Source organism: Rosa chinensis, chromosome 2, assembly GCF_002994745.2.
Source record: "Rosa chinensis cultivar Old Blush chromosome 2, RchiOBHm-V2, whole genome shotgun sequence".
Lineage (NCBI taxonomy): Eukaryota > Viridiplantae > Streptophyta > Magnoliopsida > Rosales > Rosaceae > Rosa > Rosa chinensis.
The window spans coordinates 41,851,520-41,874,027 of NC_037089.1; the positions used below are offsets into that span (position 1 = coordinate 41,851,520).

Consider the following 22,508-nt stretch of genomic DNA (forward strand, 5'->3'; position numbering starts at 1 on the left):
AGATGCTGGTGGTGACAAAATTTGACTGGAGAAGGCAGTCTGGAAGGATGCGAACCGGGCAGGGGATTGTTTTTATCTTACGAAGGTCGGTTTGGTACTTTTGCGACTGGTTCCGGTGGCGCCGTCGACCGTTCTGGGCTCCTAAAATCGAGAGCTTCAAGGTGGGGGTCGGTGGTTGCTAGGGTTTAAAGGCTACGATTTTAGGGTTTAAGGGTTAGAGCTTATGGCTGATAATGTGTTTTAGGAAAACTGAATTGGGAGATAATTGAGTTGTACTTTCTTTGATAATAGAGCCTCTTCATATACAGGATTACAAGAATAGAGATAGAAGTGTACATGGAAATAAAATCGTACATTGATTGAATATCTAATAAGATTATCCGAGAATATCTTTAATATAAATCCTATTACAACTAGAGCACGTAACATAGAGTTTGAATAAGACATATATTCTAGATTTACTTGAACATGAGTACAATTGTTAAACAACATTTTCAGATTATCCCTATAGGCATGGGCCTTGGCCTTTGGCCGGCCCAACATGAATATAGAACCTTGAACCATGTATTGCGCTATCTGTCAAGTTAGAGATAACTAAGTGCAGCGTGCGCCTCGTATTGGCCTAAGATTCATGGGAGACTCATATGCCTTACTAAGGGGTCCAAGTGTGTGGCGGCTAATCCGCTTCGCCACATAGGCAATGCCATGAAGCTTGTTTATACGGCAAAATAAGTGAGAATTATACGCAAGGTAGCCTTGGATCCCAACTCAAATTCATTAGGGTTTCGTGCCACCAAAGGCTCCATCTTCTATCTTTCTCTGTCTAACTCAAAAGGTAATTAAGTTACATATCGATCGACATAGCCTACTGGTTAGTTGAGAACACTACTATTTTGACGGTCGAAGTCTCTATGACCGATACTAGTTGCCTTAATAATTTAAGAGATTTTAATTGTCTCTATTTGTATACGGGAGATTTTCCTAGAAGAGAAGAACGAGTCCCCATATGGGGAGGACAAGAGGTACAACCGGATGACGAGACAAGATATGCTAAAGCACGCCCAGAAGTTGACTAGAAGAACCGATATCCGCCACCAAAAACAAAAGCCCGCGAGGCAAACCGTTGAATTTCGTGGAGCCACTTTTCTTTTCCTGGAACGCAAAAATTAGAATCCAAGCGCTGGCCCCACATGGCACGCACGCACAACCCGAGAAACATTTTCCAACTTATAGATAGAAACAGAAACAGAAAAGAGGCCCTTTTGTTGAATCCAAGCTCTCTCTCTCTCTCTCTCTCTCTCTCTCTCAAATTCCGAAAAAAGCATCTGACAAATACAATAGGAAATCTTAAAAATCTCCCCCACCCAATTTATTTGACGCAGACGAAGCCATTATTATTGCTAACTAAAATTGAAAATGAGTGACACCAACGCTGTTGCTTTTTCTTCTTCTTCTTCTTCTTCTTTAAATTCAATTATAATTATAATTATTTATGGTTGTTGCTTTTGGTGTTGTTCCCCAAATCTCACCTCACATCGCAATCAATCACATCCGCTTCTTCGATTCTCGATAGCTTTGGTTTCTAGGGTTTATGCTTTGGTTGAGGTGAGGCCATGGAGACTGGCTCGGAGGGAGAGAAGACGAGAGCTGAGGCTCAGGCTCAGGAAGGGGAGATCAGAACCAAGCGCAAAATGAAGACTCGTTCGCAGTTGGAAGTTCTTGAGCAAGCTTATGCAGGTTTCTGTTTGTTTTGAGAATTTGTTTGTTTATTTTAGTGGAGGATGGTGTAATGAGAATGCGAATGTGTGTTTTGGATTTTGATTTAGCTGAGCAATACCCGTCGGAGTCGGTGAGAGCTGAGCTGTCGGCGAAATTGGATCTTTCCGATAGGCAACTACAGATGTGGTTCTGCCACCGGAGATTGAAGGACCGTAAGCCGACGCCGACGACCGGGAAGCGGCAGAGGAAGGACTCTCCGGCTGGAACGACTGGAGTGGTTTCTGAGGAAATGGCGGGGAGTGAGCCGCCGCCGCAGCAGTTGATAATAGAGGCTCGAGCTGTTGCTTTTGTGGAGGCGCAGCTGGGAGAGCCATTCAGGGAGGACGGGCCGATACTGGGCTTGGAGTTTGATCCGTTGCCACCGGGCGCATTTGGTTCCTCCGTAGGTACATTTTGGTTTTTGGTTTCATTTCTTAGTCCTTATAGTAATGTAGTTTGATTAAAGACGTAGTATATTAGTAGTGCTATTTTACTTGAGAATTGCTCGGTGGATTTCTGGGCACTTTCTTTTGCTGTTTGCATGTCTCTGTGATTCGGGCATATAATTACTGCTTTCTTAGTTGAGATGTGATGTTTATTGATGTTATGAGCAAGATTTAGTGCCATGCAACTTCAATAGGATTAGTGCCGGAACTTAGAACCACTCCTGGTTGATGGAGGAAATGGATGATATGAAATGTGATGCCGCAGGCAAGTATTAAACTATATTAAACAAGCACATCTGATTACTAAGCACTTTATAATAAAGCGTTTGTGCTTAGTTATGTTATAAATGCAATGCAGAAATGCACTTTTAGGTTATTGTCTTTTGATTGGTGTTTATCATAATGTTCATGTGCTAGGAGCATCAGTTGTATCTTTTACAATTCCTAACCGAATTATTTTGAGGGATTTCGATTAATCATGTGTCAATGTCTCTATAGAAAGGCTACTTTGTAAGTTTTGAAAGGAGGTGAATAGTGAAAAATAGCATTCGAGGTTTTCTGCTTGTGTGTGGCATGGAGTGACTTGGAGAGATTCCAAGACACCTTTAGTGTAATGCCAAAGGCTGGTGTGAGGGTGTGAGGACATAATTTTTCTAATTTCTAAACCATATCTAGGAGTGATTCCTAAAACCCTACTGGTATGAAGCTAGTAGTTTCTATCCCGTTCAAAATTTTACTTCATTTATTTCATTTCATATGGAGTCCATGAGTTTGTCGAAAGCACATTGGTCTTGGAACCAGTGTTCTGTCACCGCAGCCTTGTGTTCACGGCTGGGTGTCATTTCCTGCACCTCTCATTTTCTGCAATACAAATTCGTAAACCATAACTAGCAAGGATTCTTCTTCCTATTATTATTTCATGGATTAGATGAGGTACTTCTATAGTGTTACCGTATTCTAACTGATCTGCCGGATCTAGCTGTTGGTATTTGAATTGAAGAGGAACTGTTTTATTTGGATGGTTCTGTATCCACTTTAAGTTTACTAATGTGGATTCCAAGGATAGACAGCTCCCTTCCCTCTCTTATTGTGTTTTCCCTTATCTCACATTAAGTGCGTTATTGCTTATGTGGGTGGTGTTGATTAACTTGATCGTCGTATATATGTCTAGAATAAATTCATCTTGTTTGAATTAGAATGCATGATGCTCCCCTCTGTGCACTGATTTAATACGAAGAAATAGGGTGGACACATGCTGTATGAAAACCAATATTATTGGGACTTAATGCTCGTTTGACATGTTCGTATTTTTTATTCATTTTTTCTTACATTCTCTTTCTACTCGTATTTCTGGACATGTGTGGTTGATTGCATCGTTTTGTGAGTTACAGTACTTTGTAATGAGTAACCCCCGAAACCCTTTATATAAATCATATAGGAGTGGCAACTGTTGGGCAGCAGAAGCAATCGGGATGGCCATATTCTGCAAATATATATGAGCAATCTAATGCTAAACCAATTAAGGTTTGTATTTCTGATTCTGTTATGAAGGCTGTAGCTGATGTAATTCATACTAAAATTCCTCTTTCTTCTCAGTCGAAGTTGGTTGTCCCCATATTGATTCTTTGTAGCTGATGGATTTGATAATTTCATTCTCATTTCATGTCCTATCAAAGCTGGTTGTCATTGTGTTAATTTCTGTTGCTGATGTTCATTCTCATTTCATGTCCTATCAAAGCTAGTTAGTTAATATGCTCTGCAAATATACATGATACACTTGACTTAAAAAAAAAAGAATCCAGTGGCGTGTTTTCTTGTATCCACTGAATTTGTGCGTTTTGCCATTAAAAGTCATGGGTTTGTTGGTTTGTTTCTCTTTTGTGGTTCTATTTAATAAAAAAAAATGCTGTCAAATTTTTCATATTGTACAAGATTATAATTCTGTGTGTCTATCTCTTAGGAGGTAATATTTTATAGTACAAGGACAAAAAGGTCAATATGAAGTCCTGAACTACAGTTGTTGATACCAGTAGTTAATATTATATACAGTAAATACTAAAAATACTGTCTAACACCAATCTTGAAGGTGTTACTCTCCTTCTCTCCAACTATGTCATTGGTTCCTCTGTTAATTCTGTGTAAATGAAGATTTTTGGTACTATTGTTTCAGTTCCTGTAATTTAATTATTTCTTCACCCTTCAAAATATTTTATAGAAATGATTTTCTTTTGCTTTTTACTTTGGTCCTTTGTTGATGCCCTGTTATTTTCTCCTAATGGAACAATTGTGCATTTCTTGATTTACTCAAATCTGTTGCTCAAGAAGCAAAAGGTTAACCAGCTAATATGTGACCTTGGTTCATTGTCAGGGTGCTTCAAGGACTGTCCATGAATACCAGTTTCTTCCAGAAAAGCCAACTGTTAGGACAGACACTTATGAAAGGGCTGCCCCATCTCACCACTATGGTTCACCCACTGAATCTCGCCATGCAAGGATTCCATTATCTACTGTGTCCTCGTTCATTCATGGTAATGAACAAGTGCCCACTGTATATCGATTTCAAAGCCAGATGGCTGGGCTAAATCTTTTGTCACAGCAAGGCAGGGCTGGTCACCTCTTGCCATCTGCTGCAGAAGAATATGGCAATGTTCATGGAAAGAACTTCACGAATATTACCATGGATGCTCATTTTAGTGCTCACCCAATTAATCAACTGAACAATCCTTTTATACCATTTGCCAGAAGTGTGGCTCATGACGAGGATGATGTTTTAAGATTGGAAAGGAAGCACAAGGTCTCTAATGCTCTACACAGTATTCATGACTTTATAATTTTGATCATCATATCAAGCTTATTATTACTTCTTGCAGAGTGAAGAAGCAAGAATAATGCGGGAAGTTGAAGCCCATGAGAAAAGGATACGTAAAGAGCTTGAAAAACAAGATATCCTGAGACGAAAGGTTTGGTCTTCACCAATCATGCATGTTTTGCGGACTTTATATATGCTGATCTTTTTTTTCCTGTTTGATATGTTAAGAGAGAAGAGCAAATAAGGAAAGAAATGGAGAGGATTGATCGGGAGAGGAGGAAGGAAGAAGAAAGGCTATTGCGTGAAAAGCAGAGAGAGGAGGAGAGATACCTAAGGGAGCAAAGGCGTGAACTGGAGCGAAAGGAAAATTCTTACAGAAGGAGTCAATAAGAGTAAGTCAACCTACTTCTTGGCTGCTATTCTATAGTATAAAGATTTCTTATAGGTGAACTTGATATTCTCAGGCAGAGAAAATGAGACAAAAAGAAGAATTACGCAGAGAGAAAGAGGCAGCAAGGCTTAAAGCTGCTAATGAGAGAGCTATTGCTCGTAAAAATGCTAAAGAATCAATGGAACTCATTGAGGATGAATGCCTGGAACTCATGGAGTTAGCTGCATCAAGCAAGGAGCTTCCTTCCATGTTGTCTCTTGATTATGAAACCTTGCAAAATCTTGAATCATTTAGAGGTAACCCCAATTGATGTTTAAGTTGGATGCAATGTTGTTTTGTTACTGGAGTCCGTTAATTATTTCCTTTTTATGTGGTAACAAGAGTTAGGTCTTATTGAGTTCGAAAGTATGTCTCCAGGTTAATGTTCATGTGATATAGAGATATATTTATAGTTTGCAACCATCCTCTATAATTGATCTATCCACATAACTTTAATTTTTAATTTTTTATGTATAAACATTATTGTCCAATTATAACTTTGTTTTCATCTAAACTGTTCCTAATTTTTTAGGTCTCCCTTTTACAGTCTTTTCTGCTAGAAATTAGTAACTTGAAAATTTGATAGCCATTTGATTATTTCTTAGACACTGCCATCTATCACAGGTGGATCAATAATTGGTTTCCAATTTGATCTTTGTTTTTTTTTTTTGTTGATATTTTGGGCTATGAGGATCCTTAAATGGGACCTAAAGTTGGATAATTTGGATCACTGCATTACGTTGTGGGGTGATCTCCAATGATGTTTGCAAACTTCAAACTTAATGTCTGCTGTAGAGAAATGTTGTCCTTGTGTTTTCTATGGCGTAACATTTGCCTTGTTCCCTAGTTCTTGAAGCCACATTTCTTGATTGGAAGAATACTATAGAAACGTGGGTTAATATATACTTGATATAATAAAATGAGTTATTGTATAAGAACAGTAAGTTTTAGAAAATTTAACATCAATATAGAGTTGTAGACTGCCAAGATATTGAGGAACATAGATTGCTGAAGTGGAGGAATTGTGGGAAAAGATCGTTCATTGGTCTTCCTTCTGGGCTTCTGTTTCAGTGGCTTCTAAGAGTGAAAAACTGTCTTCCATTTTGTGTAATTGGAATGGAGCGATTAGTTAGTCATCCTCTAGGTCTGCTCACTTCCGTTTTCTTTTGATTCTATTTATTTATTTGTGCTAGTTCCTGTAAATTGTTGTGGTCCCTCTGCTCCAAGCTTGTACTTTCTCACAATTTGCCTAGTTCCTTTCTTCTCATAAAGAAAAAGAAAAAGTTAATTGATTATCCAGATACAATTTTTTTTTAAATGAAACGAGAATTTAGATATGCACAGATATATGAGTTTAGATATGCACAGTTACATGAGTCTAGTGTATAAACTATTGTGACTTGAAAATGTCTAAAATCTTGTTGTAATCTATATGAGAGTATGATCATGTCTAATTTGTTTTCATCAAAATGTTTTATTTAAAATGGATGAAACTATTGAGGATGATCGATGACTCAATTGAAGGCATAGACCTGCTACGACTCATTTATAATATAAGGTTTTATTGGATATCCTCATCTTTGTGGTCGTTTGTGTGAGACAAATTTTATAGGCTACTTTTAGGCTGATCTATATTTCTTAATTTAAATTGAAATGGACTTTCATAATACTAAATTTGTCTACTATATCATGACTGTACAGTATACTGAGATTGTTTATTTTTTTGATGTTTGGATTTTGGTCGTTAAAACTGTGTTATGAGAAAACACAAATGATATATATACTTTTAGCCTTCTTGAATTCTTTTTTTAAACCTGTTTCTTATTTTCCAGACCAAAGAAAGAAAAAGAAAACAAATATTTTGCTCTAAAAGATTTTTATTCGGTTAATATGCCCATATACCTAGCGACATATAGTATAATATACTAGAGAAAATAATATCAAAACACATAAGGTGCCATATTGTAGCACTCATTTGAGAATCAAAATATAGACAAGTCATCTGATATTGTCCGAACTAAATAGGTTTCTGATGCTGACAAATAATGTGCATTATTTGCTGTGATTTAAATTTATATAATTTGCCGTCCCTGAATCTTTTTCTCCTCTGTAGTGCCATTGAGTCACCTAATCTTGCTTTGTATGCCTGGTTAGTATGGAGGCTTTTCTATATGTATCATCTAACAGGACTTTATTTATTTATATAATTTCTATTGCTAGATATGCGGAGTACATTCCCACCCAAATCTGTGCAGTTGAAAAAACCTTTTGGTATTCAACCTTGGATAGATTCAGAGGAGAACATTGGCAATCTTCTTATGGTGAGTGTTCTTATGTCTCTTTTGCTTTCCTGACTTGGATGATCCACTAGACTCTTAACTAGAATTATGTAACTTCTCTCTCTGCACATCGTTTTTGGAGGAAATGACCCATGAATATTTGCTCTGGATGTAAGTGGACACACCATACACACCAGATGTATGCAGGTCAATTATTTGGAGGATTTCCTTTCATGTATCGTACTTTGGATTTAGTGTTTTGATCATGTTCATCATGCACAACTTCAAGTCAATCTAAGATCTTTAGAGATTCTGATTTGGATATATTGATTTTATTTTCTCTCAACTGTCTGTATTTGAAATATTAAGTTAACTCAGTATCGCTGACCTATATTGATTTGTATTTATCTTTTACATATCTTCACTAGAACTTTCATGGAATGATAGTCCATATCGATTTGGCTTAAAATATTGGGAACACTATGCTAAGATCCAAGGCTAGGGTTGGCAATATAAAATTCATATGAAAGTTATCAATTGGCCTAAATGTTGCCAGTGTTACTCACACTTCTGACAGATCAGTGTTACACCATAGAGTTTCACTACCTGTTGGTCTGTTTCTGTATGAAGAATAAAAGCCCTTTGTTCAACCCCACATACAACATAATTACTTAATAGCTAATGACTTCAATGATTGTCATGTTTTTAAACAACATTATTGAGGGCCTAATCACTTCAACAATTGTCACATGTACTTGATTGTTTCTTTACCAATCCATTGAGGACCTAATACAATGTTAAAGGACTAATTGTGTAATTGGTTATTTTGGTTTTATTCAAATTGTTTCTTTCTATGGCCTATATTATCAGTTTTGAAATCGAATGATGTTTTTATCCATAATTACAAAAACTCTTACCTTGCAATTTATTGACCCAAGCTTATTGTTTAGGCATGGAGATTCTTAATTACTTTTGTGGATGTTCTTGGGCTTTGGCCATTTACTCTCGATGAATTCGTTCAAGCTTTTCATGACTATGTAAGTTGTGCTATTTTTTTTTGGTTGAAATCTTTAGCTTCTGTTATGGGTTTGGTGAGAGCCCATGGTTCTTATCCTTTTTATTTTTATTTTTTATCTTTTTTTATTATGCAAGTGTGTTTCACGTAAGACTTGCTTTCTTATGTTCAGGATTCTAGGTTGTTGGGTGAGATACATATTTCACTTCTAAGATCCATCATTAAAGACATTGAAGATGTTGCAAGAATACCCTCTATGGGGGTGGGAGCTAATCAGAACTGCGCTGCAAATCCTGGAGGCGGTCACCCTCAAATTGTAGAAGGGGTAAGAAACTCTGCGGTTATTGTAGATCTGCATTTCAATTTGGTTTCTGCTAGGTTCTTTCTTTCGGATTAACATTTTTCTTTGGCATGTTGATTTAGGCATATGCTTGGGGATTTGACATCAAAAGCTGGAAGTGCAACCTAAATCCACTGACATGGCCAGAAATATTGCGGCAATTTTCTGTATCAGCAGGATTTGGACCGCAACTGAAGAAGAGGGATGTTGAACCAGCTTATCTTCATGAGGACAATGAGGTGACTTTTTTTCTAACCTGGCCGACAGTTTTTATTATGCTTCATTTTCAATCTTTAACTAGTTGTTTTTGATGCCTTCTCTGAGAATATGAAGAAAATCACACATTGGAAAATGGGGACCTTGCAAATGTGTTTACAAGGATTTTACTTGTTATTTGTGATAATTTTGACTCATTGATTTTGTTCATGCTCTTCCATTAAATTGTTTCTGTTTACAAATGGTAAACCAGGCTGGTCACTTTATAGTCTTGGTTTATCGTAAAACAGGCAGAATTTTAAGTTTTGGAAAAAGAAATTAATAGGGATAAGAAATTGAGAGCTTACTTATTTGCTGTGTTTGCTAGTGATGGTTTACTTATATTTTTTTTAGACCACATAGTAGAAGGTTGAAGTTGGAGTCCTTGGGTTGTTTCTATCTCCTTTTGTGTCATACTTTAAAGAGTTAGGTAACAAATCTGTTTCGGTGTTCCACACCTCTTTTATTGTAAGATATTTGAAGGCTAAGCTACCTTCTGTTATATGATAATCGTGAGTTGGTTGCTCATGGTAGGGTAATGCTTGTTATTTCATTCAAAAGTGAAGATCCAACTTTGTCCAGTTCCCGATTGGTGCACGATATGGCACAGTGAGAGTGCATATCATTTGCTTCTTTCCTCCCTGTACCATTAAAATTCTGGTTGAGGTTGTTTGGGGAATTTGACTCAAGTTAGGTAATCCCAGCAGCATGAAAGCAAAAGGTTGTTGGTAGAAAGAAGGATAAGCCAAGCACATGAGGAGGGGTTGGAGCTTTGGGGGCGTGGGATTGGCTTCTGAATATTTGTACATTCTGTTACTTCTGTTATGCTAATGAAATAGTCCTTTAGTCAAAAAAATGTTTTAGATCAAAATACTTAATCAGTTGATAGAAAAGAAGCGGCTTCTAATGTTGTCTAGTGACTCTAGTCTTCATTGGTATAAGGTGCTTGGCTACTTATATAGAGGAGTACTATATTGTGTTAAAAAAAGAAAAAAAAGGTTTCCCCATTTTTATGAATCAATTTTCATGATGTCATATTTTTGCTGCAGTCTTGAGGACTTTAAACATACTAACCCACAAATCTCCAGGAGTTCTTTACCTTGTGATATGTTTATCTTTTCGACAGTACTGTTTCGTTTTCGACTTAGTAATATATGTCTGGATGCAATTGCAGGGTAATGATGTCAAGGATATAATTTCCAATTTACGCAGTGGAGTAGCTGTAAAAAATGCCTTCGCTATTATGCAAGAAAGGGGTTTTTCTAACCCTCGCAAATCAAGGCATTGCTTGACTCCTGGCACTGTTAAGTTCGCAGCATTTCATGTTCTTTCTCTTGAGGGGAGCAAGGGCCTTAACATATTAGAAGTTGCAGACAGGATTCAGGTAACTCAAGATGTGATGACTATTGCATTTTTGCTTGATTAGTATTTAACTTCTTTTGCTTATTTATTCAAGAAATCAGGACTTCGGGATCTCACAACAAGCAAGACACCAGAAGCCTCGATAGCTGCTGCTTTGTCTAGGGACTCAAAACTATTTGAGAGAACTGCACCTTCTACTTACTGTGTACGTGCTCCCTACAGAAAGGACACAAGTGATTCCGAGGCAGTACTTTCGGCAGCCAGAGAAAGAATTCAAATATTCAATAGTAGGATTTTTGATGTTGAAGGAGCTGATGAAGCTGAAAGAGACGAAGAATCTGAAAGTGATGCAGTAGAGGATCCTGAGTTTGATGATTTAGGCACTGAAATAAATCCAAAGATAGTAGCTCAGAATTCTGAAGAAGCAAGAAAAGTCAGTGACGGAATATCTTTGGAAAGTGGAAAAGGAAGTTACGAGGTTAGTAAAGCTCCAGGAGACCTTAGGAATGTCACAGAAGGAATTCCTTCAATCAATTCTGAAGCGTCCATCAAGGTTGAAGACGCTGGTTGTTCCTTGGATTCTGTTGACGCTGCAGGAATCTGCAACAATGTAGCTAATCATGATCAAGAAGATACAGAGATTGATGATAGCAACCCTGGTGAGCCATGGGTTCAAGGACTTACAGAAGGGGAGTACTCTGATCTTAGTGTTGAGGAGCGCCTCAATGCACTTGCTGCATTAATTGGTGTGGCAATAGAAGGAAACTCGATTCGAATTGTTCTCGAGGTATTTAACCTTTCATATTCATGAAATTGGATAATTTGCCAAAGCAGGTTTAGTGTTTGTATTTGAAATGTTAGCTCTTTTCAGGAACGTTTAGATGCTGCAAATGCTTTAAAGAAGCAAATGTGGGCAGTGGCGCAAGTTGATAAACGGCGTCTAAAAGAAGAACATGTCATCAAAATGCAATATACCCCTTTCATTGGGAACAAGACTGAGCAGAGCCTGACAATTCCTTCAGAAAATAGGCAAAGTCCATCTCCTACCGTTGATGAGAAAAACATTGAGACGACGGTGAAGCTTTCCGTCCTGCAAGAGCAGATGGTTGATCCACAAAATGAGCAAAATTATATCAACAGTTTTCCTTCTGTACGAAACCTCCAAATGCAGGAGTACTCTGTTGGTCCAGACAATCACCCATTTCAGCAACCCGGTCTTATTGCTGATAAGTCGCACAAACAATTAAAATCTTATATTGGTCACAAAGCAGAGGAGATGTATGTTTATCGATCATTGCCTCTTGGTCAGGATCGTAGGCATAATAGATACTGGCAGTTTATTACATCTGCCTCTCGAAATGATCCTGGTTGTGGCAGGATCTTTGTTGAGCTGCATGACGGTCGTTGGAGGCTTATTGATTCTGAAGAGGTAGTTTTCTCTAGGTGTGCATTATGTGTTCTGTCAAGTATATATTGTGCATCTACTATTGGTTTCCCCTACTCCAGCTTGCTTTAAGAGTCTCTGTCTTCCCAATGTTTGTTTGTCCTAGATTATATTATGAATTCTAAATAAAGAATTATAAGCTATTTTGGACTTTTGCATATCTGTTCCACGTTGCAGAGCTATTGCAATTTATAATGTCGTCTAGGTTTTGTTGATATGAAAGGCTATTATGTGAAACAGTGACCTATTGGATTCTTTGTTTCCACTAATTTCTTTTATCTGCTGTTTTTAGTCTTTTACTTAGTTATTTATTCATCTGTTCTTTTTTATTTTTTATTTTATCATGTGGGGTTTCATTTCGTACAGTCTGGATGCAGGGCTTTGATGGTCTTTTGGCATCTTTGGATGTGCGTGGGAATAGGGAATCCCATTTGCAGACAATGTTGCAGAAGACTGAAATATTCTTCAAGGAAACTGTTAGAAGAAACAAGTTGCATTCTAACCGGGGGAGGCATATCAAAGACACTGCTAAAACAGAAGATGTTGAAATGCCTTCTGGTTATGATTGCAGTGGTGGTACGGATAGCCCTACCAGCTCTGTTTCTGTTGCTGACTCCGATATGTTGGAGAGCTCAATGACTTTTTCAATTGAGCTAGGAAAGAACGAAACTGAGAAAACTGGTGCTTTAAACAGATATCAAGATCTGGAGAGGTGGATTTTGAAAGAAAGTGTTGGTTCTTCAATATTATGTGCTGACAAAAATGGGGAAAAAAGGTGTCCCCAGCTACTGGACATCTGCAATTCTTGTCGTGGAATTTTTTATTTTGAAGAGAATCACTGTCATTCTTGCCATAGAACTTTTGGCAAGGGCGAAATAGATTTTTCACAACATGTGGTACTGTGTAAAGAGAAACTGAAGTTGAATTCTGATTGTAATTTACGTGGCTCGAGTTCTTCTCCCCTTAGGATCAGGTTGCTGAAGGTGCTATTAGCTTTGACTGAGGTAACTGCTTTTGACATTCTTGCTTTATAATCTGCAGTTCATTGTACTTCTATATCTATAATAATTTTTGACACCATATGATAGGTTTCTGTTCCATTAGAAGCTCTTCAACCTCTTTGGACCGACATGAACCGTAAATCTTGGGGTAGAAAGTTACATTCCTCGTCAACAGCTGAAGACCTTCTCCAGGTTACAAATTGGCATTGCTCCCTATTAATGAAAAACTTTTTCTTTTTCTTTTGGAACATGTGTAAAAAAGATGTAGAGAGGCACTATTAAGAGGTCAGTGACTCGATGCATAGTGGAGGTTTACATCCAGTAATTTTCAAACACAATAATTTCTACAGAATTGAGAATGCTATTGGCTTTAATACTTTGGGAAGCAATAACAATTTATTTTTGGAGAGTTTTAGTAGCCTGCCCCATCATTCCATTCTCTTTAACCTTGCCTCTGTAAGCTTGTTAAAGATGATTCTTTTAATCAGAGTCAGAGGTAACATTTTTAGTATCCTACACTTTGGACTTTCGTAGTTTCAAAATTTATTAAATGTTGCAATTTGGTCCAGTTCACATATCCCTTCATTTAGGTGATGGAAGTTCCCTGTGTTGGTATTGGGAATGTCATTATAATCACTTGACCAGCATAAGCGTTACATGGCATTTGACAACAAAATTACCATAATAACTGTCAAAGAATAACAGATTTCTAGTTTTATTTCTTAATTATGAGTTGCAGAAAATTTTTTTGCACAACATGTGCTAGTCTGAACCATGTAGAGCGCCTTGAGTAATTTTCTTTTCTTTTTATATATATTTTTTTCAGGTTCTGGCATCGTTGGAGAGTGCTGTAAAGATAGAATATTTATCTTCAAACTTTGAGACTACCGGTGAGCTGCTATATTCCTCAAATGAAAAAGGACATGTTACTAGCAATTCTTCTTCTCCTGATAGCGTTGCTGTGCTTCCATGGGTACCACTTACAACAGCTGCTGTGGCTCTTAGGCTCATGGAGTTTGATGCGGCCATCTCAAACATGCTACAGCAGAAGCTGATGATGACTCAGAAGGACAAGGAATCTGGGGATTTTAAAGTAAGTGATATCATATTAATAATTTAATATCATATAATTTATTTTAGAAAATAATCCGGAATGGGTATAATGAGGAGGAATGAATCACTTGGCTAGTGCATGCAGATGTTGTGTTCCCTAATCAAGTGAGTAATTTTCTCCTGGCCATTAAGCATTCAGGTTTTGTCAATAGAAGATAGATGTGTATGCGCACTTGAAGTGGAAATAAAGAAAGCAACTGTAATCAACTGCAATATATTTGATATCCATATACTTATTTGCTGGTCAGTGATCCTGATAATGTCTCTTGGGAGAATGTACTCTCTCCTGCATTCCATTTGACCAAAATAGGCTTCTAGAGAAATATATGTCTATTTGACCAAAATAATAAGAGATGTTGATTGGACTTTGGGTTTGGTATAAGCTTGCTGAGAAAGAAAAAGAACAAAGAAAACAATTAAGCACAAGGTTGAGATTCAAATGCTACCAAGACAATATATCTTGGTCCTTCACAGAGTTCATTCCTGGTGTAATAGTAACTATATTACATGGTTTTGAGGAAGTCGTAAATGTGTTTCCTCAAGTAGATATATCTAAAGAATTTGTTATGTAACCAAGTAGACAAAGATTTATCATGAATTTGTTACCTAACCAAGTAGATATATTTTCCATTAATGACTCGAACTTCTATTACTACTCAGTTGGATGTTTTGCTGATCCTTTACTCTTTATTTCAGAAGCTTCCAACAAGATCTGCTGTCATGAAAAGTTCCAAGAATGAGGAGATCTCGGGAACTCCACATCAATCTGAAGATTCTAAAGAAGGCCACTGGGAGTATCTGGGGAGTGGACTTACCGGCTCTGGCCATGGACGAGGCCGTGGTCGAACTGGTGGTAGGCGAGTGCCAAAAAAGGCAATTGGTTTAAGGGGCAATCCTAGGAAGAAGAGTAGAGTTACAGCCAAAGATAAATTAGTACAGGTGCAAGTACTGAAATGGAAAGGCAGACCACGTGGACGAGGAGGGCGAAAGCGTGGAAATCGGAGCATTAGAGGCAAGGAGACAACGTTTAACAGGATAATTAAGATCGGTGGGGAGAGAACTGGCCCCAAAGACAGTGTCTATTATAAATCACCAGATGACTTGGTTGAGGAGAATTGGAACGTAGGTGAAACTGCGGCAGAAAATGCAAGCGGTTCTGGAAGGTCAGAGTATGAAGTGGAAAATGGGGATGCATCAGGAGATGAATTTGATCATGTGCATGTGGATGACTATGCCGGTGGCTTCAATGGCAAGTCTGATGACTTATTGGAGGGAGGCGAATATAACATGGAGGGTGATGAAGATGATGTCGACAATGAGGTGGATGACGATGAAGGTGAAGGAGCACAGGATTCGGATTTTGATGGTGCAAGATATATCAATGGAGAGTGGGATGAAGAGGAACACATAGCTGATGATGGACAGCAAGACATGGAACTTGGTGAAGGTACCAGATCTTCGTCTTCAGACTATAGTGACTAAACTGACATGAAACTTGTAGAAAGAATTCTTAAATTAAGTTTTGGTTAACGGCTTCCCTGTAGTCCAACTATGTATTGGTACAGGGCAGATTGCTCCTCCTTGTTCATTAACTTAAATGATCAAGTGGGTTAACTAGGGTACCCTACTAATGCAATAGTATGCATCTTAAGCGAACTTCGGTCATAATTTTTTATCTGTAGAAAAGATGAACCAAGTCAAACAGAGTTTAGGCGTCAAACTGTTATCAAACAGATCAAACCCGATGATTGGACTTCAATTTTTCTGTTTTTTTAGTTGAAATTAAATTACAATGAAGTTCAAATCAGTTAGTTAGCATATTTGGAGCGAAACACTGTACAAGGTAGAAATTACTAATCATCTGAGATGGTTAACGCCGGTTTATTAAGATCTGTAATGAGGCGGCTGATACGGCGGTTGACATGAGCGGTCAATGCTGTTCAACTGGCCATTGTCTGTTTGCAGGTCACATTATAGGGAGGTTTGTTGTTTAGACCGAGGGCAAGAATAGTTGTCACAACTAAATCCAGCCAAAACCACACCAAGGATTAACAAAATAAAACAAGGCTAAATAATACTTGACAAGTAATCGTCATTCGATGAGTAATAACTTTGAGGCAAATTCACTATAAAACCTAAAAGCACAAAGTAGGAAATGGTATTATCAAAACCAAGCTGATAGTTGGAAGTGAGTAAACCTCTCAGACTTGGAACATAAACCCGTAGAGTCGTAGTTATGTCCATGAGAGGTCTACGAGGGATTCAAGTTTCTGAACACCAGGATTAATTTCAGTATCCTAAAAGCTTCTTGATTCCAGCCTTCTGCTCTGCTGTCAACCTTGTTGGGAACTTGATGTTGAATTTTATTCTCAGCTTGCCTCTTTTGGTGGGTTCTTTCTGGATTGGCATTCCTTCCCCTAGAACAACCTCCTCATAGCTTGGATGAACTACATTATTGACTGGGATGGTTAATCTCCTACCATCCAGGGTGGTGAGGTTGACAGTGCAGCCAGTAAGAGCCTCGACCAAAGATATATTCTGTGTCACTATCAAGTCATTTCCATCACGAGTGAACACACTGTGTGGCTTCTCGTCAATAATGAAAACAAGATCTGCAGGAATAACATTTGGCTGTTCATTTCCTTTCTCTGGAAAGGTAATTTTAGTACCCTTCTTCCAGCCAGGTTTTATGTCAATGGTCAGAATTTCCTCCACCTCCATGCCCTTCCTGCATCCACAATAATTGTGCGACATAATTTCCTCCACCTCTGGTAAGTTACTTGAACAGAAAGAACATATGAACATAATGACGATGCATGATTAGTCAGCATTTAAGAATTTCTTTAACCTACAATAACTTGATCTTTCCATGACAAACTAAATTGCTAACTCACTGTAGGACGACATTACAAGTAAGATGCTTTGGAAAATTTATATTCAATTGGGAAGCCCAATAGTTGAGTTCTCAAGAAGAAACTCAGCTACTCAGCTAAAGAGTACTGAATTCTGTGCTTCGAATGACATAAGCCTGTAATAGATGCACTCAACTGAAAATAAGTACTAATACTCTGCTGATCGAATATCGCTTCAGTAGCTGACAACTACTACATCTACAAGTCTACAACATTATTGCTTACTAAGGCATACCTCTCTCAATTCATAAAGCTTCTTATTCAGACCCAGTCAGAAATATTAACAAATTGACCAAGAAAAAAAATTACCATGTAATAGCAACTTATTCTATTTTCTTGTCATTTATATGAGACTGAGTGTGCAAACCATATTGTAAGAAAAGATCGATAGAACATAATCCCATTCTTATTCAATAATAAAAAATAAAAAAAATACACGCACAAAGAATCCCATAGTTAGATACTTAAATGTGAATTGAACAATTAGATAATAATATAAATAACAACTTCATGTGAAATAAAAATAGCCTAGTATATAAACAACAAAGGAAGATAAGATCCATCATACATTCATCTGTGGATAATTAAAACTTCAAGAATGGCAAAGCAGTATTTTCTTTTAAATTACAGAAAGCCTTGAGCTTTCTTGTGCATAAGAAGACAGAAGCACCTATCCAAAGTCCAAAGGGTTACCAAATAGACATGCTTTTCCAGGTTGATAAAACAGAATTACTTGATTAGTGTTGATTATCTATAGTATGAGAAGCAATTACTCTTTAGCTGTTTAATGAGTATCTTCCTAGCAAGAGTGTAAAGTTCACATTTCACACACACATTCAACTGTCATCTTGAATGGAGAAGACAAATAAAACTCTAGTAAAACCAAAAACCCTTACTAAAAACAAAAACAAAACAAAAAACAAAAAAAAGAAGAGAAAAAGAATAAGAAAAGAAAAACTAAGGAACTATATAACTCCAAAACAGCAAGTACTAGCAAACCAAATTCACATGTTACAGTCAGAGAGCCAAAAGTTCCTAACAGAGCATAAAAGATACATGAATGGATAGTTACTCACCCACTGGTGTCAGCAATATATCTGGATATCTTCATCTTCTTGCTAGTTCCTTTGTAAAGCTCTTCAAGGCTACAAGACAATCTGTTCTCAATTGGAGAGGCTTTGCGAGGACCACCGTATTTCATTGAACCACCTCCACCTTCTCTAAAAGCAAATGCATTGTCACCAAAGAAGCTACTATCACCAAACAAGCTACTTGAAAACCCTCCCCCTCTCGTGCCAAAAAACTCGGCAAATATGTCGTCTGCATTTCGAGGATTAAAATGAAACGCTGTTGGCCCATTTCCAGTTGAGAAGTAGGAAGCTCCTCCAAAGTCAGAAGGTGGCACTTGACCCTTTAGCCCCTCTTCACCATACTGATCATACACTGCTCTTTTCTGGGGATCACTCAGAACCTACAAGAATGCCAATATAAAATGAATGAAATCCAGAAGCTTTAGCACTAGTAACTAGTAACTACAAAGGGTTGTGCTTGGTCACTGAATTGATTTCGTTTGGTATCAGCGTATCACCAACAATGCATACAGAAAACCCAAAAACCGAATTTTGACACCGTTAAATGTTGAAGTCAGATGATAGAATTATGATACTCTAGAATGCAAAGAACCGGTATTAATATGTCCAAGTACAGATGTACCAAAATTGGCGATACTATCAAATACCGAAAATTTCAGTTTGTTAACTAGTACCTCAATCACAAAACCGATTTTCGTTTTGGATTTGGCAAGGCCTAATACCTATTCGAACCAATCAGTGCATAGATGTAGCACCTATAGTCAATCCAATGTGTAATGCTTTCAATACTGATTAATAACACAGCACACACCAATCTTAACAACCTCTGCAAATCTAAAGTAGCAATAAGGGGTCTTGAATCTGAGTGCGTCAATCTATCATCGATTGGCAATGGGTAATCATAAACAACAAAATGGATAGGCAATAATTTCAAATACCCGAGTACATGAACATGAAATTCTAAAACCATAAATACAGGAAGAAATAGATAAGTAGGGGAACATTGAAGTTAAGAGATACCTCATAGGCTTCCGAAACTTCTTTGAACTTGGCTTCGGCTTGTTTCTTGTTATTGGGATTCTTGTCGGGATGCCATTTCATGGCGAGCTTCCGATAAGCCTTCTTCAAATCCTCATCTTTTGCGTTCTTATCGACCTGGAGTATCTTGTAGTAGTCCACTCCCATTGTTGCACCCTCTAAACCTCTGAGCTTTAGACCCTTCTGGGTTTTGTGCTTTTTCTTGAAGGAATTGTGTGGTGGCTAGTTTCTTATCGATTTGGTGTCTGCTTCGGAAGGATTGTGTACTAGTTTTGATGCCTTGAGAATAGTGTGGAAGGTTCCAGAAATATGTCGAAAGCCCTCCCACAGCCCGCTGATCATGGCATTTTTAATTTTTTTTCAACTTTATAACATGCTTTTTTTTCTTTTTGGTCAAGCAGACAAGTTAATTTTAGGGCTTTTGTCCTTTTACTCTAGTTCTAGAAATTTTTTTCTTACATACCCAATTAAGTTATTTTAAGGGTTTTTGTCAATTTACACCATTTTTAGAGATTCTTTTCCCACTTACCTCACTGAGTTTTTTTAAGGGGCTGTGACCACTTACACAATTTTGGGCAAAAAATTGCCCACTTACTCCACCAAGAGTTTTTTAACCTCGTTTACCCAATCTAACATCTATTGACATTTTAGCCCCTATGAATTAAATTTAAACCCATCCATCTCCTCTCAGTCTCTCTCTCCTTCCCAAACTCTCTCGCTCTCCCCCGATCTCCACCTCCTCTCTCTCTCTCTCTCTCTCTCTCTAGCCGGCAGTGGCGACCACGCCTTCAACACCTTCTTCGTCGACCTCGATCTCGGCGCCGGCTAGCACATCCCAAGCCCCATCTTCGTCGACCTCTGCCAATCACTGAACACCGTTCTGGTGCCGACCATCCTCAATCACGGATCACCGATCTGAGGCCGGTCGGAGATGGGCTGCAGGTGAGAGACTGGAGAAGAGGGCCTGGGGAAGACGAAGGCGGAGATGGGACCGGTCGGAGATGCGCTGCAGGTGAGCGACTGCAGATGGGCTGCGTCGGGGCTGGGACCGGTCGGAGAAGGGCTGCAGGTGAGAGACTGGAGAAGAGTCCGGTCGGAATCGTGCCGGAATCAGGCTGGAGAAGCATGGGTCTCCACAGGAGAAGCATGGGTGCCCCCCAGTAAAAAAAATGTGGGGTTTGTTTGATGGTCTACTGGGGGGCAGTAGAAACATTATTGGCCCCTAGTAGACTTTGATACGAGGGACAGTGATCACTACAGTGTGGTGTTTTGATAAGTTACATGTTGTTTTCTGTGTATTAAAGTCAAATTATCTGTGAATCCTACAAAAATGTGCATTTTTGGTGGTCTATTGGGAGGCAGTAGAGACACTGGACTTTGTATTGGGAGGCAGTAATATGATTACTGGAGGGCAGTAATATGATTACAAATTGATCAATTGTTCCTGTAGTGTATTCATTTTGGTTTTTGGAGTTCATACAATTCACTGGACGGCAATAATATGATTTTTGGGAGGCAATAATATAATTACTGGGGGGCAGTAATATGATTACTGGGGGGCAATAATAGCCGGATTCCGGTCACCGGTCGCCGGAACCCGGTCACCGTTCGCCAGAGTCCGGTCGCCGGTCGCCGGAGACCGCGCCGGCCACTTGTCACTGGAGCACAGCAAGGTGGAGGGTGACTTCTCTCTCTAAGTGAGAAAGAAGGAGAGGGCAAAAAAGTCTAAAAAAAAAAGAAAAAGAATTAATTGGGTAAATGAGAAATAATCCCTTAGAGTGTTTTGGGTAAATGGGGTTAAAAAACAGTTGGTGGAGCAAGTGGGCAATTTTTAGCCTAAAATTGGGTAAATGATCATTTTCCCTTTTTTTAATTCCCTCTTATTCAAAACACTCTAAGGAGGTTTTCCCTAATACCCCATTAAGATTTTTTGTTTTTTTGTTTTTTTATACCATTTTACCCTCACCTTTGTTACTGAGAGAGAGAGAGAGAGAGAGAGAGAGAGAGAGAGAGAGAGAGAGAGTGGAAGAGAGAGAAACCATAGGGGACTTCACCGGATTCCGGTCACCGGCCGCCAGATTTCGATCACCGGCTGCCACCCACCGGACTTTTCTAAAGACGTCTATTGCCCCATAATAGACGTCTATTGCCCCCCAATAGATTTATCTAAATGGAAACTAATTTTTTTAAAATTACACAAATAAAACTTTGATTAAAGAAAAAAGAAGAAGATTACATCAATTCAAAACGTCTATTGGGAGGCAAATACACGTCTATTGCCCCCGATAAAACTTTTTTTTTATATTACTTTTTCTTTCCTTTTGGACCTTCTGGCCCCTATTTTACCAAAAAAGTGAAAAGGAAAAAAAAAACAAGAGGGTTGCAGTTCAATCATAAAAAAACAAGTCAAGGTATGGACTATATGGAGGATGAGTAGGCTCCAATCTTCAAAGATTCTCTAATACTAGTTGTTGCAAGTCCATACAATAGATAATTAAAGAAAAACAAAAAGAAAAGGAGAGAAAAAAAAAAGAGCGCAGCCATCAGAAATCTGCCAAAAAAAAAATCAAACCAACCGGCGACCCTACCGACTCTGATTGTGGCTGGAGAGTGAGGCGAGTGAGGCGAGCAACTCACCAGCTCCAGAAACTCCCGCTTCTCCTTGCCTCTTTAGTGGTGGCGCTCATCTGCTTCATAACCTGGCCAATCTTGGCCTCGACGGGGCTGCCGGAGATTGAGGCGAGAAGCTAAACAACGTCGTCTGAGATTTTACGGGAGCGGGAAATGTTGTTCGATGAGGAGGCGGAGATCCGGTGGGGAGACCGCTTCGCCAAAACCGACTTTGCCGGAACACCAGGGCCATGGCTTCTCCGATGGCCTCGTTGCTTGCATCCCCGACATCAACCTCGTTGTCGACGACTGGGCTCCATTCTGAATCTCGAAGGCCCCCGGCAGGTCTCTTCTGCTGCATCGACGCCGGCGTGGACAAGGACGTTAGAGAGAGGGGGGGGGGGGGGAGAGAGAGAGGAGATAGAATAGCATTAGTTGTAAATCTTTAATTGGATTGAGGGCAAAATGATAATTTTATGTGAGAGAGAGAGAGGAGATAGAGTAGCATTAGTTGTAAATCTTTAATTGGATTGAGGGCAAAATGATAATTTTATGGGAAATTGTGTTTGTGGGAATAAAAAACTGTTCTTGGGGTAAGTGGGAAA

At 38.6% G+C, this 22,508-nt stretch overlaps 2 protein-coding genes across 2 annotated transcripts; one reads left to right on the forward strand and one right to left on the reverse strand.

Annotated features, from left to right (window-relative positions):
* Positions 1 to 1,279: 1,279 nt before the first annotated feature.
* Positions 1,280 to 16,070, forward strand: LOC112190199 (homeobox-DDT domain protein RLT2-like). Its single transcript, XM_024329622.2, is given in 19 exon segments — positions 1,280 to 1,737; positions 1,827 to 2,165; positions 3,643 to 3,728; positions 4,573 to 4,998; positions 5,075 to 5,164; positions 5,242 to 5,377; positions 5,380 to 5,405; positions 5,478 to 5,700; positions 7,664 to 7,764; positions 8,673 to 8,759; positions 8,910 to 9,062; positions 9,161 to 9,316; positions 10,507 to 10,716; positions 10,789 to 11,481; positions 11,566 to 12,123; positions 12,516 to 13,142; positions 13,227 to 13,331; positions 13,966 to 14,232; positions 14,949 to 16,070. Coding segments are annotated over 19 exon segments (5,193 nt in total). The 5' UTR covers positions 1,280 to 1,613; the 3' UTR covers positions 15,735 to 16,070.
* A 230-nt stretch (positions 16,071 to 16,300) lies between these two features.
* Positions 16,301 to 19,539, reverse strand: LOC112190200 (dnaJ homolog subfamily B member 13). Its single transcript, XM_024329623.2, has 3 exons — positions 19,276 to 19,539; positions 18,241 to 18,635; positions 16,301 to 16,980 (listed from the first exon to the last, which is right to left on the reverse strand). Exons 1-3 carry the CDS (start codon positions 19,438 to 19,440, stop codon positions 16,542 to 16,544), a joined length of 999 nt encoding a protein of 332 aa, XP_024185391.1. The 5' UTR covers positions 19,441 to 19,539; the 3' UTR covers positions 16,301 to 16,541.
* Between the last annotated feature and the right edge of the window lie 2,969 nt (positions 19,540 to 22,508).

What these genes read in the sequence shown, in the direction of transcription:
- LOC112190200 (XM_024329623.2), bottom strand. Translation starts at nt 19,440, where the DNA reads ATGGGAGTGGACTACTACAAGATACTCCAGGTCGATAAGAACGCAAAA. An exon ending in AAGTTTCGGAAGCCTATGAG is followed by an intron (nt 18,636 to 19,275) that starts GTATCTCTTAAC and finishes GCATTCTTGTAG; the next exon opens with GTTCTGAGTGATCCCCAGAA. An exon ending in TATATTGCTGACACCAGTGG is followed by an intron (nt 16,981 to 18,240) that starts GTGAGTAACTAT and finishes TTGTGGATGCAG; the next exon opens with GAAGGGCATGGAGGTGGAGG.